This window comes from Armigeres subalbatus, chromosome 1 (assembly GCF_024139115.2).
Source record: "Armigeres subalbatus isolate Guangzhou_Male chromosome 1, GZ_Asu_2, whole genome shotgun sequence".
Classification (NCBI taxonomy): Eukaryota; Metazoa; Arthropoda; class Insecta; order Diptera; family Culicidae; genus Armigeres; species Armigeres subalbatus.
This window is the reverse complement of record NC_085139.1, coordinates 279,639,109-279,655,779: the sequence shown is the minus strand read 5'-3', so window position 1 is coordinate 279,655,779 and position 16,671 is coordinate 279,639,109. Positions and strand designations below refer to the sequence as shown.

The following is a 16,671-nucleotide window of genomic DNA, read 5'->3' as shown; positions in this document are numbered from 1 at the left end:
ATTCCACTATCTCCGTAGTCAGTTAGAAGGTGAGGCTTTGGCAGTCATCGATTCGCTTCCACTAACTAGAGCAAACTATGTCGTGGCATGGGAACTAATCTGCAACCGGTACTCCAATTCCAAAACCCTCCGTAAACGTCAGGTTCAAGCTTTATTCGAATTGCCGGTGGTAAGGAAGGAATCATCTGCAGATTTGCAGACCGCATCGTGCTTTCGTGCTGTGCGGTTCTTTCTCTCTTTGCGGAAGGAAGTTTTTAATACTACCCGAAGCTATTTTAATTTCAACGGTGCTTCTTAGCGCTATTTGTACCCACTGATCCCGTTACGATCTTTGCAAGGACCCGTGCCATCGTTTTACGTTGGACCCGTTTGCGGAAGTAAAATTCCGACAAGCGGTGGTAATCCTGCAGGGACACCGTTCTGGGAAAAAGCTCTTAGAAGGTCACGTCTCCACGCTCAGCAATGAGCATTAATAAAAACAAGAGGAAGGGGAGTCTCTGAATTCTCCACTTCCTTCAAAGAAACAAGGTTTCAAGACCGTCCTGCCAAAGCGCGGAAAAATAGAAGGAAGCTGGAGAATTCAGATATTCCTTCTAACTCTAATATCGGCAAAATTCTTCTCCAATCGAACTGAGCAATCAGTTCGATTTGATAAATGATGAAATTGAGCAAATCGAATCTACCTCTAGCCCAGGTCATTCGATCCATGCGAAAAAGTAAAGGATTCTGCCAATTGTGGTATCTGTTGCCGAGTTTTCTGGCTTTAGGAATGAGATTTTGAGTAACCTTCAGGGGATCAAAGATTCATTTCAGATTGCCAGGAAGGGTAACTGCCGCGTTTTGCCGGGATCCTTTGGCGATCGCAAACGTCTTCTTCAGTATTTAACTGAGAAGCGCCATAAATTCTTCACATATGACGACAAAACTGAGCGATTGTTCAAAGTCGTCTTGAAAGGTCTCCCCAGTGATGATAAATCACTGGAAGAGATTAAAATTGAAATTTCTCAATTACTTGGATTTTCACCAGTCCAAGTAATTAAGATGAAAAAGAAATCCCACTCTGGAACTTCCCAGAGGGGCATTTCTCAAGAATTTTATTTAGTTCATTTTAACAAAAGTGAACTAAATAATATGAAAAGTTTGGAAAAGGCCTGTATTATGTCTCATGTCCGTGTTACATGGGAACATTTCCGCAGGCCTGGGGGAATTTTCCAAAACCCCACCCAGTGCCGTAATTGCCCAAAGTGGGGTCATGGAACTAAACATTGTCACATGGATGCTAAATGCATGATTTGTGGTGGAGCCTCTCACGCCAAGGACGCATGTCCTGTGTGAGAAGATTCCAATAAATTTAAATGGGGGCAATCATAAATCCAATTTTTGGGAATGCCCTTCACGCAAAAAAGTTTTGAATTCCCGTGCAAACTTGATGACGGGAAATTCCAATCGGATCCCAGATTCGACGGGTAGAAATGTTACAAACGCTCAAAATTCGAAATCAGTTACCGGTCGAGCAATTCATACCCACCACAATTCACAAACAAATTTTGCCGCTCGTCAACGGGTAGCAAGCACTTCAGTGAATTCCAATTTTTCCAATGTACCTACGTATGCAAACATCGCTGCTGGTAGACCAAATTTTTCTTCTCAAAATGAGGTTTATACCCATGTCCCAACGGAAAATAATGGTCATGTTGCCGATTCAGGTAGCATGACTGCTTCCGATTTTGATTTTTAACTGAACAATTGCATCACATGATTGATGCAATGTTCAAAGCAAATACCATACCAGAAGCTGTTCAGGTTGGTATAAAGTACACACAAAAAATTGTTATCGGACTCCGTTTTAATGGATCTAAATAATTGTGTGAAAGTTCTAAATTGGAATGCCCGCTCTCTAAAGGGTGAGGAAGATGAATTATTCAACTTCCTAACAGTTCATAATGTGCATATTGCCATTATAACAGAAACTTATTTAAAGCCCGGACTCTCCATTAAAAGAGATCCAAATTATTTTATCTACAGAAATGATCGTCTTGACAGCGCCTGTGGTGGGGTCGCCATTGTCATTAATAGACGTATCAAACATAAATTATTTTCTTCGTTTGAAACCAAAGTTTTGAAACCTTGGGAGTTTCTGTTGAAACAAATTTTGGACAATTTTCCTTCATTGCAGCCTACTTGCCTTTTCAATGCAATGGGCAGCAAAAGAATTTGTTGAAAGCTGATCTTCAAATTCTGACTCGCAACAAATCAAAATTCTTCGTAATTGGTGACTTCAATGCCAAACACCGTTCATGGAATAATGCTCAAAGCAATTCCAACGGCAACATTTTATTTGAAGATTGTTCTGCGGGATATTATACTATTCAATATCCCAATGGCCCTACTTGTTTTTCATCCACTCGAAATCCTTCGACAATTGATTTGGTTTTAACGGATTCAAGTCAGCTGTGTGGCCAATTGGTAACTCATGCTGACTTTGACTCTGATCACCTTCCTGTGACATTTGAAATCTCACAAGAAGCCATTTATAATCCAATCAGCTCTACTTTCAATTATCATAGAGCTGATTGGGATTTATATAAAACGTATATCGATAGGAATTTTGATGTTGATATTCCTCTCGATACCAAAAGTGATATTGATAATGCTCTCGTATCTTTGACAAATTTAATTGTCGAAGCCAGAGGCATTGCAATTCCTAAATGTGAAATTAAATTCAACTCCATTATTATTGACGACGATCTTCAGCTTCTGATCCGTCTTAAAAATCCCGATCCCGCGTTGAAAGTTATTTGGCGAGATTTGCAAAATGAAATTAAAAACGTTTCGCTACCAACTTTGAGAATAATGTCTCGAAGTTGGATCCAAGTTCGAAACCCTTTTGAAATTAACGAAAATTCTTAAATACCTCAAAAGCCAATTCCAGCGCTTAATGAGGAAAATAAAATTTCATTAACAAATGGCGAAAAGGCTCAAAAACTTGCTCAGCAATTCAAGAGCGCCCATAATTTTAGTCTAGGTCTCACTAGTCCAATTGAGGATCAGGTTACACGGAGCTTCGAAGACATTCTCAATCAAGAGAATGTTTTCGACCCTTCGTTGGGAACTAATTTGGATGAAGTGAGATCTATTACTAGAAAATTTAAAATATGAAAGCCCTGGGTGATGATGGTATTTTCTACATACTTATCAAAAAACTTCCTGAAAGCTCTTTATCCTTTTTGGTTAATTTAATTAACAAATGTTTTCAATTGGCATACTTCCCAGATAAATGGAAAAACGCCAAAGTTGTTCCAAGTATGAAGCTGGACAAAAATCCAGCTGAGGCTTCTAGTTATCGCCCAATCAGTTTGCTTTCTTCAATAAGCAAACTGTTTGAAAAGATTATTTTAAATAGAATGATGGTTCATATTAATGACAATTCTATTTTTGCTGATGAGCAATTTGGTTTTCGCCATGGGCATTCAACCACTTATCAGTTATTAAGAGTTACGAACTTAATTCGGCTCAACAAATCTGAAGGATATTCGACTGGAGTTGCTCTTCTTGATATAGAGAAAGCATTTGACAGTGTTTGGCATGAAGGTTTGATTGTAAAATTGATGAATTTTAATTTTCCTCTGTACATTATTAAACTGATACAAAATTATTTATCAGATCGCTCACTGCAGGTGAACTATCAGAATTCTAAATCTGATAGATTACCTGTAAGAGCTGGTGTTCCCCAAGGCAGCATACTAGGGCCCATTTTGTATAACATTTTTACTTCTGACTTACCTGATTTACCACCAGGGTGTCAAAAATCTTTGTTTGCAGATGACACAGGTCTCTCAGCCAAAGGGCGTAGCCTTCGTGTCATTTGTAGTAGATTGCAAAAAGTTTGGATATTTTCTCCACTTACTTGCAAAAATGGAAAATTTCCCCGAATGCTTCCAAAACTCAGCTTATAATTTTCCCACATAAGCCGAGAGCTTCTTATTTGAAACCTTCTAGCAGACATATTGTCACTATGAATGGGGTTCCAATTAATTGGTCTAGCGAAGCTAAATATTTAGGACTTCTGCTAGATCAAAAATTAACTTTCAAAAATCACATTGAAGGCATTCAAGCCAAATGTAACAAATATATTAAGTGTCTATATCCACTTATAAACAGAAAATCAAAACTTTGTCTTAAGAACAAACTTTTGATTTACAAACAAATTTTTAGACCTGCCATGTTGTATGCTGTGCCAATATGGACTAGTTGCCGCAATACCAGAAAGAAGGCACTTCAGAGGATTCAAAATAAAATTTTGAAAATGATTCTGAAGTTGCCTCCGTGGTATAGTACCAATGAACTTCATAGAATTTCTAATATTGAGACATTGCAACAAATGTCCAACAAAATAATTTCCAATTTTAGACAAAAATCGTTGCAATCTTCTATTGCAACGATTAACTCCTTGTACCCTTAGTATTAATTAGGTTAAGTTTAGTTTAAGTTGAAAACATTGTAATTCCTACATGGTTTATTTCAACCACAGGAAAAATTCTAACTGCCAGAGGCAATTGAAACGTATTAATAATAACTAAAAATATAACATAGCAAATAAGGATGATAGTGTTAAGAAAACACGGAACACCTAGTCTAAGAGATGAATGCATGTATTAGATAATTAGCAAATAAAAAAAAAAAAAAATCTGCAGATTTGCACACTCTGTTAGACTCATATGAGAAAATCGTCAAATCACTGGATCAAGCTACTCCGAATGCAGCTGACTTCAAGGATCTTCTGCTTCTTCATCTGCTCAGCTCGAGATTAGATAGCGCGACGAGAAGGAGCTGGGAGGAATACACTTCTACCATGGAAACGGATACCGTAAAGGAGCTGATGGACTTTCTACAGCGACGTATTCATATACTAGAGTCACTTCCCACCCGGTCGGTCGAGCAACGAATAGATATACACGCTAACTTTCACCTACTCAGTGACTGAGTAAAATTGTATTGCTCTCTCTTTCTATCCCACGGAAATTTTACTCAATTTCCGTCAAAAGCAGGACAACTCAAAACTATGAGTAATCCTGCTTTTGACGGAAATTGAGTAAAAATTCCGTGCGAAGAAAAGAGATGGCAATACAATTTTACTCAGTCACTGAGTAGGTGAAAGTTAGAGTGTAGTTCATCGAAATTCACCAAAAGGTCTAATGTGGTGAAGGTTTGCAATACTACTATACAATCTTCGGCTCCAATCAAATGTGTGGTGTGCACCGATAGCCATCTCCTCCCACATCAGTGCCCACAATTTCTCAAACTACCTGTTTCTGAAAGGGATGGATTGCTGCGGTCTCACTCGCTGTGTCGAAATTGTTTTCGGCGCGGTCATCAGGCTCGGGATTGCAACTCAAAGTTTACCTGTCGGCAATGTAGAGGAAAACATCACACACTCGTTTGCTTTAAGGGGAAGGCAGACGATAAGAGATCAAGCAACACTACCGAGTCTACTACTAATGCAGTAGAATCTGCGGAAGAGACAACCAATACCAAGGTGGTAAACGTGGCAGCCACTACCTCGGCGATTAGCAATGCAGCAACCGGATCACCAACACGAGTATTGCTGCTCACTGCGATCGTGCTTCTGAAGGATGAAGGAGGCAATATCGTGCATGCAAGGGCGCTTTTGGATAGCGCATCGGAATGTAATCTCATCACCAAACAAATGAGGAACCAATTATCGGTCAAGGAGGATCCTAGCACAGTTCAGGTTGTAGGCATTCACGGTACTTCTAACAAGGTTCATGGCAAGGTTAGTGTGACAGTTCGGTCTCGGAATTCCAATTTCGCCCAAGACATGGAGTTTTATGTCATGCCCAAGATCACTGCACAGCCAGGAATGGCTTCAGTCAACCCAAACGCCTGGAAACTTCCAGCAGGAATAGAACTGGCGGACCCAAATTTTGCAATTTCCAAGCCAATCGATCTAGTCCTAGGAGCATAGTTCTTTTTCGATCTGTTCGTTTCTTGCCGTCGCATGAGTATAGGGGAAAACTTGCCACTACTTATCGCTTCAGTTTTTGGATGGATAGCCAATGGATAGTCCAATCTCCATTATGTTATGTCATGTAGCGGTTTCGAGTCATTTAGACAAGCTGATTGAAAGATTTTGGGAGTATGAGGAGATAGGTTTGGAGATTAGTATGTCACCTGATGAAGCCAAATGCGTGGAGTATTTCACCCAAACAATCCAAAGACAATCATCTGGGAGGTATTCGGTATCCCTCCCCAGGAAGGATGAACTACTTCGTAACCTGGGTGATTTTAAGGCAAGCGCGGAAAGGAGGTTCCTTCAAATTGAACGACGGTTGAACCGAGACTCATCGTTACGTGAACAGTATGTGTCATTTATGGCGGAATATGAGGCACTGGGGCATATGTCACGAGTCGCAGAGGTGGACATTGGAACGGGCCGATGTTATCTCCTTCACCACCCGGTTGTTAAGGAAGGAAGCACAACCACACGGGTACGGGTGGTATTCGATGCTTCGGCAAGGACCGACACTGGTTTATCGCTCAACGACTGTTTGTATTCAGGTCCGATCATCCAACGGGATTTACGTTCAATTATCCTACGTAGTCGTTTTCGTCCAATTATGCTGGTAGCCGATGTCGAAAAAATGTTTCGGCAGGTGGATATTTGTCCGGAAGACAGGCAGCTTCAATCGATTCTTTGGCGTTCGTCCCCAGATCTACCCCTAGCAACATACCAGTTAAACACTGTCACCTACGGTACCAAACCAGCACCCTTTCTGGCGACGAGAACCCTCGTACAGCTTGCCACCGATGAAGCCACAAGATTCCCATTGGCGGCTGCAGCAGTTAAAGATGATTTCTACATCGATGATGCAATAACAGGAGCAGACGATCCTGCAACTGCCAAGGAACTGCGGATTCAGCTAGTGGACATGCTTAGTAGCGGAGGATTTAAGCTTCGAAAGTTTGCGTCAAATTGCTCTGCTGTATTGGAAGGCCTACCAAGCGAAGATTTGTCACTACAAGCTGAAGAAGGAATTTACCTAGACCCGGATCCCATGGTTAAAACATTGGGACTTATTTGGATGCCACCCACAGACGAATTCCGGTTTCATTTCAAGGCGCCACCACTACCGGAGTTCCCTCTAACGAAACGGAAAATTTTCTCCATCATTGCCAGTTTGTTTGATCCTCTTGGATTTGTGGGAGCAGTTTTAACCCGAGCAAAACTAATCATGCAACTATCGTGGCAGCTACTGGACGACAACGGACAGAAACTTTCATGGAATTCTCCAATGCCATATAAAATTGAAGCAGACTTCAGGAAATTTTACCAGCAAATTCCTCTTCTCAATGAGCTACGCATCGAGCGGTTGGTAATCGTTCCTCAAGCAAAGCACATTGAACTGCACATATTTTCGGACGCGTCGGAAAGGGCTCTCGGCGCATGTGTGTACGTCAGGACGGAAGATGAATCGGGGCGAACCAAGGTGGCTTTACTACTATCCAAATCTCGCGTTGCTCCCCTTAAAACACAAACAATTCCCAGACTTGAGCTTCGGGCTGCAACACTGGCCGCGGAAATGTATTCCCAATTCAAGGATTCGATGGAATTTTCCCCAGAAACTTTCTTTTGGACCGATTCTGAAATCGTTCTTCGTTGGTGTGCAGCAATCGTGTTGCTAAAATTCAACGGTTGACTGAAAACTGCCACTGGTACCATGTTCCCGGAGAGAAGAACCCTGCTGATCTCATATCTCGTGGGATCTCACCCGAAGAAATATTACAAAATCAACTGTGGTGGGAAGTCGACTGGTTGCAAGCAGGTGTGGAATATTGGCCGAAGCAGAAGGTATTCATGGCGAGCGGAATTGAAGAGGAGAGGCGTAGAGTGGTGTTATCAACAAGGGAATGGGATCTCAGTTTTATCGCTGATTACATAGCTCGATATTCTACCTATACTACTATGGTTCGTCACTTGGCTTGGTGGTATCGCTATCTACACAACCTACAAGTGAAAAGAGAAGATCGTCAATTTGGACCGTTGACCGCAGTGGATCTCCTATGTGCCGAAACGACAATAATACAACGTGTCCAACGGGAGATGTTTCCAACCGAGCTAAAAGCCATAAGCAAGGGTGAAGGTGTATCGCGACGATCTCCTCTGCGTTGGTACTATCCATTCGTTTCGAACGATGGTCTGCTAAGGGTAGGGGGGAGACTTGGGAAATCGGGAGAGTGTGAAGATACGAAGCACCCTATCGTGCTACCCGCCAGCCACACGTTAACAAAGTTGATAATTCGATACTACCATTTGAGATTGCTGCAGGCCGGACCGCAACAATATTGAGCACAGTTCGGCTTCGATTTTGGCCTCTCGGGGGACGTAATATAGCTAGACAGGTCTGTCATCAGTGTATGCGTTGCTACAGGACGAAACCAGCAACTATTCGTCAGTTCATGGCCGAACTACCTACACCAAGAGTTGTACCAGCAAAACCATTTTCGACAACGGGGTCGATTATTTTGGCCCGATCTATGTGCGACCAGGGTATCGAAGAACAGCAGTCAAGGCGTATGTGGCAGTGTTTGTTTGCTTCTCCACAAAAGCGGTGCATTTGGAGTTAGCAACCGATCTATCGACAGCCTGCTTTGACAGCTTTGCGTCGATTTATTTCCCGTCGCGGGAAGTGTGCCAAACTGTTCTCCGACAACGGCACAAATTTTGTTGGGGCGAGAAACGCAATGGAAAAACTTTTGCAGAATCTGAGGTCAAGGGAATACAACGAAGCAGTGTCAAGGTGGTGTGCGGATGAAGGAATGCAGTGGAGTTTCATACCCCCCGGCGCCCCCCACTTTGGTGGAATGTGGGAGAGCGCAGTACGTTCTACGAAGGTGCATCTGCTGAAAGTATTAGGAGAAACGGCGGTTTCGTATGAGGATTTGACAACTCTTCTGGCCCAGGTGGAGTGCTGTTTAAATTCAAGGCCCCTAGCACCCTTATCCGATGACCCGAATGATCTGGAGGCCTTGACTCCCGGGCATTTTTTGGTCACGACATCTCTTCAAGCAATTCCGGAGGAGGATTTGACCAATATTCCAACAGGCAGATTGCAACATCGAGAGCTGATTCAACAATGTCTGCAGTTCTATTGGAAGCGATGGAGATCCGAGTATCTTACGATGCTGCAAGCGCGTACAAAGTGGTGGCAACCGGCGAAGGAGATCAGGATTGGCTGTTTGGTGGTCATACGGGACGAGAACCAACCACCCACACGATAAAGGAAGGCGCGTATTCATGCAGTACACCCGGGGGACGACAATGTGGTCAGAGTGGTCACACTTGAAACCGTCGATGGATTCATCAAGAGACCGGTTAGTAAAATTTGCGTCCTATCAGTAGCGAGTCCAATGGAAACAAATGGTACGAATGCCGAGCTTACTTCTGAAACTCCGGCTGTTTCAGAGGCGGGGAGGATGTTGCGGACCACCCTATAATTCCACCCATAATAGCTGGTGCTCACCATCGGCGCTACCACACAGACTCCCGCGTTTTATCAGCCATTTCTTTTGGTTTTCTTTAGTTTTCTTTGTGAAAAATGTTATATAATTAGAACCCAAGTAACAATCGCAATGCTTCGAAGATTTATGCAGTTTTATAGAGGTTTTATTACGGCATGTAGAAATGCTTAAAGCTTTTATATAGTTGGCATTTAATTAGATCCGCAAGAGTACTTGAGAACTACTTTTTGAAATCCAATATAAAACCACAGCTCTTTAGGTTTTATAATGCTCCTGTGTTCCTCCTCAGAGCTAAAAAATGGAACTGACATAAAGCCAGCAGTTAAGTTATATGTTGGTTTTGATCAAGACTTATAAAAGCTGCCAAGCTTCGTAGAGTCCTGTATAAAACCCACATAAAACCTTTACTCCAGAAGAAGACCTGCATAGGAATACGAAGCTTGAAACTACTACTATGGATAGAAACTAAATTTTCAGCACAAATTGTTTGACCCACGGAAGTTTTTTCATTTCGCTTTCAGTCGAAAATGAAAAAAAAACATTAGCAGTTTTTTCTATGTCGTGAATTATGTAGGGGAACTGTTCCGATCTCCATCTCACTCACTGAAAATACATTCATCTTATCGGGAAGTAAAGAAATACGGCACCAATTTCTTCGCTTCTTTTTGTCAACATGCGAACTCCTGCTGAAAAAAATCACAAATCAAATACCTTTCCATTGCACTGCTTTCAATGGGATGAACATTGGATATATTATATATAAAACTACCAAGCTTTAGGTTTGACCAAGATAAAACTTGCTAGTCGTAACATGGTCTTGAAAAAGGCCAAGATAAAACTTCTAGGTGTTTGAAATGCCCAGATAGGGCCAGTTCAGGAGTGATGGTTATATAGAGGCATTTTTTATGCAATCAAAGTTTTATTCGAAAAAATGTCGCCGATATGAAAAAAATAATGAATTTTGTAATCGAAATATCATGCAAATTTCTGTCTGACATCCTAATAAGTTTTAGGAACTATGCTTTGATTATTTGATCAACCAAAGTGGTTATTAATTGAAATTATTTTTAAAGTAATTAACTAAGGCAATGAATTAAACTTGAAAAATTCTAAATAATAACAAATTAACGAAGCGCATTGTTAAAATACTGATTATTTATCATGGTTTCACCATGAAAAATCCCTGGCATGCCTTCAAACATGCATAGAACACTCAAAGCCAGATATGAACTTTAATTGAACTGGTTGATAATAATTCTTTTATTTTTGTTGTTGACATGTAATCCACGTATTGCAGGAAGAAAAGCATATTTTTTTCGAGAACAAACAATAAACAAATAATCAACCTGAGAGTTGACAACTGTTTCATTATCGGCTTATTTGTTGTTGTATCATAGTCATGAAGTGGTTGTATCATGGTTATATAGTGGTTCTCAAAACCACCAAGTCTAGAGGAGGTTTTATGTTGCATGTTTTATGTGAGACTTGAAGTATATTTTAAAACCGTTGGTTCTGAACTGGAACGCATATTAGGTTTTAATGATTGCAATAAAACTGGGCCAACTGGCTGTAACATGGTTTTAAAGAAATCTACAGGAGGTTGTGGAAACTGCGAGGACTGCATAGATGGTTTTGAGATTAGGTTTTGAAGAACGCCATAAAACTCTGATACAACCTTAATTGTTACTTGGGAAGCCATCAATTTTTCTATACTTAGTTTAGTAACGTTAAGAGCCATGTGAGCAGTCGTATTTCACAATAAAACTTGCTGTTTAATTAAAAATGTAGTGTACTGTTTTCTTAAATAAAAGTTAAGTTGGACTAGGGTGTTTTATTTTATGTGATGTGAAAATTTAGTGTTATTCGTGCCGCACCGAAATTGGTTCACTGCTGTGAATTGGATCCAAACTCTCCCAGCCCAACGGATCCCAGGAAGATCTGCGATCGACCAATCAGGACAAATTCCCGGTACCAATCCCGTAGCTATCGAACAGCAGTAATGTCGAATAACGTTTTGTGTGCTCATCCCATTTTCCACAATTTCCACAATTTCCACATTTCATGGAAGTCATCATTGAACAAGGTTGATAAACAAAAAGGCTCAATTTATCAAACTACTAACCTTCGTTTATAAAAGTTTTTTTTTATTTTTAAACATAGGAATACATTTTTTAAGATGTAATATTACAATAAATTAAATTAATGCACCCATAATGGACAGTTTCGAGTGCGATAAACAATACAAGTTAACGATAAATTTGTTGATAAATATTGATAAAAATTGATAAATATATTTGGTAGTGGAACGGCTCTATATGCCTATTGTCCATCCCATCTGGCAAGGAAAGATCAATCAATATATCCGTATTTGTCAGATTCTTTACACCAAGGTGTAACGAAAAGGCTATATATTCACTTCCAAGACGATTTTGTGATAGAAGGTCCGGAGACCCATAGTGATATATATTAATCGGCGAATTGAGATGATGCCTGTCTGTGTGTATGTGTGTGCGTGTGTGTATGTATGTGCGCAAAATGAAACTCACTTATCTTTTAGGCACTTATATTTATCCTATTCTATTTTTTCCTATTGAAAATTGGCCAGATCGGAATACGGGATCAAAAGTTATGGTTAAAATACGATTTATGAGCTTGAGCTTGAGCTTGATTGACTGCTCGTAGTTGCTACTCCATTATGACCAGATCAGCTGTTCTTGCATTAGGGAACCAACAGATGTTTGCTTGGTAGTAGCACACATCTTCAATGTACAAGTACTGGTGATCTCATTTGTTAGGTCATACTGGCGCCTGCCACGTCAGAATGCAAGTCAATGTAGGGAAGGGGAGGAAATGATGATGCAATCACTCGCCCACTGCAAGCCGAATATACCTCTGCACTTGCCACGAGTTCATGCGGAATTTGTTGGAATTTCTGGATTAGGTTGGAGAGGCAGAGGTCCGTCTTGGTTAACGAGCTGCCAATGTGATAGATAGGAGAAGGTAACTGACGGAATTTCTAATTGGATGTAGGAAACGAACTCTATAAGTTCATTTCCAATTCTAGCAGATTACTGCTAGAATACTCAAGTTGAAGGTATAGGAATAGTAATGGAAACGGTATGGAAGTCCATTTCCAGTTCTAGCGATTGCTAGAACATGAGAAATAAAGAGAAAGATACAAAGTAGGAGAATGGAACGGACCTGGGATTGAACCCACGACCTCCTGCATATGAGGCAGAAGCAGTAGCCATATGACTACTAAGCCCGCTTCTATTTTTCCTATTGAAAACTGGCCAGATCGGACTAAGGGACTCAAAAGTTATGGTTAAAATACGATTTATATACAAAAACACGCTAAGAAAATTTTTTTTTTAGAATATCTAATGTACGAGAAAGGCACAAACACCACTAGGTGGATCAATCAGCGTTTTAAACATAAATATAGGAATACATTTTTTTGATCAAATAATTTATTTTTAAATTCTATAGGTTCTTTACTCTAGTCCAATTAATAAATATCAACTTTTTTTTACAATGTTCTGAAAACTCTTATGTGAATATGTACATTATGCGGAAGATATCGATTGGGAAAATGTATTGGAGGTAGCCACTTTGCCTTCGATGGGACTCGAACCCACGACCCTCAGTACGCTAGACTGGTGCTTGAACCTCGGTCTGCCTTCGCAACCTAGCGGCTACCGGCTCGAGATTCCCAAATTGGACGCATAGTCAGATCACTCGCAATCCATTTGTGAAGCCAACACTTCCACATGTGTATTGTACACGTTCACACTAGCGGAGCGTGAGCATTTAGAATGTCTGGCGGCTACACACATTCTTCATCAGCAACTACACTGAAAAGAGGCAGAGGCAGAAAATAACAAACTACACACTAACTTTTTTTTCTCGAGCTCGGCAAAATCGGGCACCGCTGTAGCTCAGTAAATTTCAGAACTGAACTTCGGCATAAAATTTGGTTTATTACTGATTTTCGGCAAAATATTTAACGTATCTCAGTAACTGAAACGTCATTTTTACTGAGTTTTCGGAAAAAATCATGTTTGCTGAAACTCGGCGGAAACCTCGGGGAAATAAACCAAAAATGCTGAGATCTCGGGGAAAAAATTAAGTGTGTATGTAGTTTAATGGCAAACATTCTTCAACGCCAGCCATTCATTTAGCGAAATTGATCGAGTTTTCGACGGTTTCCCATAAAGAAACTTCTCTTTTGGTTTTCGAAAATTCTGCCAAATAATTGTAAGTCATGTTGGATTTCAATTCAATTAAAGAGCAGCAGAGAAGCAGCATGGCACGTAGTAAGGTTAGCATAAAAGTTAATAAGCCCCATGATCGTTGACCATGTGCACTGTACAACCTTTATACATTAACTTGAATGGTGAAGTTATTATAATGATGCAAATATAATTTATTAAAGCCAAAAATCAACCAATTGGATTCGTTGAACGATCTAAAATTAGAATAATCGAACGATTTCTGTTGTAATTCGATTAACTTTCTCCTGCAGATCGACTGGACGGTTATTTTGTTCATGACGCAGTTTGGAATACATCCATTTTGAAATTTCCTAAAATTCATAAAAAAAAATGTATGGTGAAACTGTCCAGAGTCACAATTAATTTAGCAATTAATTAACAATTAATTTCAATCAAAGTCCCAGCGAATAACTTTGGCTTTGGTGGCTTTGCTGCGTCACAGCAAACATAGAATAAAAACATGACAGCTGTTCGTTTCTTCAGTTTTTAGGTTTTTAGAGGTAATGCAATGGAAGAGGATTAACGTTTGCTTATTTAAGTACTTAGTAATTTCAATTGGATCATGGAAGAGTTGGTGAGTCACACCAATGTTTTCTACCGCTTGAATGTAAAATAGAGAGGAACTGAGTTACTCACCGCCATTATCAAGCGCAAAATATTGGATAATGAGGTTTCGGTCTTGGAGTGTGATGTACTGCAGTGGAAGTTCGCTGAAGTTCGTATACTGTAGGGTTCTAAATAAATACATATAAACAATCTCGTGTGCACACCTTTCAAGAGGCCCGGAAGCCTCCTTTCATGAGGCCCGGAAGCCTCCTTTCATGAGGCCCGGAAGCCTTCTTTCAAGAGGCCCGGAAGCCTCCTTTTAAGAGGCCCGGAAGCCTCCTTTCAAGAGGCCCGGAAGCCTCCTTTCAAGAGGCCCGGAAGCCTCTTTAAGGCTCCCCCAGACCTAAGCGATTTAATCGCCGCGACGGCGACAACTAGTCGCCGCGATTCTATCGTTGGGTCGCTGCAGGCAATGTTTGATTTACGCTTCCATACCAACGGCGACAGAATCGCTGTCGCCAAGCGATAGAATCGCGTCGCGACTATCGCGTCGCGTGTGTTTGGGGGAACCTTTAAGTTACAAGATATAGATTGTCGCTGTCGTCGCTTTTCGGAACATCTTTTGCTAGCGAGGATTGGGTGCTAAATGTCATTAAAGGAAGTATACACAGAAAAAATAAAGAACCTAAAAAAAAAGTTTAAAGAACTCAACTTTGAGTACGAAGTTTAAATTTTTAACTCAATATTAGGTAGTTTTCTCACTCCCTCTCATGAATGTTATTATAAACAAAGAGAGCTGCATCGACCCAACGTGTGCTGTTCCGTGGAAGAAGCCAAATTTGAGTTGTTTTCACCATAGTCTCGAGTGAGTGAAAATATAAAATAATATATTTGTTAATAATAAATTTGAGTTTGTGAAACTTCATAATGGGTGAAAATTCAATACGGGAGTAAAGGCAAAGTACTCACCGGATTTTTTCGCATTTTACTTATTTTTGGCTTCTTCCACGCAAGGTCGGATTTGAGTGAAAGGAACCGTCAAGTGAGTTGTTTCGCGGTTCCGTGTAATTACGATTTGACAGTTCTGTACCCAAAGAACAAAGGGAACCGAAGCGACAATCTTTATCTTTTAACTAAAATATCTTTTATTGGTCCATTGCGCTTAACGTAACACCGAAATGGTTTAGTCGCCTTCCAACCGCGTTCTGACATCTCCCTACTCAGACTACCAGCAAATCCGTATTGGCCTTTATATCGTAATGCTGAGTGAAGCACTCTCTCCAGCTCAGCCAGATGTTCAAGCTGTTCAAGCTGATTCTTCTTGAAAATTTCCTTTTCGTAGCGAATTAAAATTTCACTAAACAGTTTGCCCAGTTCTAGGGCGACCGCGAGAACCAATAACGAATTTATTATTGCTTTGACTCCTTTAGTTTGGAACTTTTCTAAATTTTTGAGAAGAGGACCCGTCTCCGTTATTTGAATAAGCTCGTTACAGTTCTGGATATATTTTTCGTCAGAATCCGGTGCGCCATTTGCGGACAGAGTCCGCGTGGGAGATTCGTTGCTTATTTTTTTTAACTTCGCCGCCTCCTCCAGAATCTCTAGGATTTCCTGTCGGCATTTTATTGTGGCATCTCTTTCTTCTTCGTCATTGATGTCCCGGAATGGTTGGCTCGGAGTCTTTCCTTCCAAGCGCTTGTTTTCTTCCAGCTGAAAAAATAGATAATTTAAAAAGCGCAATAAACAAACAAAACTGACAAATGATTTTATATTCTTATTGTATTAATCGATTGAACTAAAAAAAACTGTACAATCACTAAATCATATCTTCGTCGCTCGAATACCGAATTGATTCCTACCAGCGATGAGTTTATTTTTTAACATGGGAGTGAAGGCAAACTACCATTATTTACTCCAGTTACACCAAATATTCAAATTTGGAACATCGCAGCTGTAGTATATAAGATCAGGTCTATGAAATATCGAAAAAAAAATGACGTCTCAGCAGTGTGTTATAAGCAGTAATTAAATTTCCGATTTGAATATACTCGTTTGTTGTGGTTTCTTCCAAACGTGTAGCGAACTATCTTAGGTTCAAGGATACTTCATTCCATCTCCGATGTAAACAGTTTGGAATGATCGTGTAAAAGTGGGAGTGAGTTCAGTTTGCTGAGTATAGGGCACTGCACGGAAGTATCTCTTTCTCTTTCGTTCTTCATGAAATTTGACGTTTACTGGCCTTGTTGTTTTCTAATTTCTTTGCAGTCAGGAAGAGACAAAGCAGTCCGTGCAGTGCACTATTGTAGGGACT

General features: G+C 40.4%; 1 protein-coding gene across 2 annotated transcripts in view; it reads right to left on the bottom strand.

Moving 5' to 3' along the window:
* Positions 1-14,593: 14,593 nt before the first annotated feature.
* Positions 14,594-16,671, bottom strand: part of LOC134214818 (uncharacterized) — a 199,965-nt gene continuing 197,887 nt past the window's right edge. The window contains exons 4-5 of one of the 2 annotated variants that reach the window (XR_009979928.1): positions 14,931-16,070; positions 14,594-14,744 (exon numbers count right to left, since the gene is read on the bottom strand). Coding sequence is in view for 1 of the 2 variants with exons in the window: in XM_062694118.1 (XP_062550102.1) it covers positions 15,483-16,070 (588 nt within the window). In the remaining variant the exon portion in view is untranslated. Of the gene's footprint in view, positions 16,071-16,671 lie in introns of both variants that reach the window. The other variant, XM_062694118.1, reaches the window with a different exon arrangement.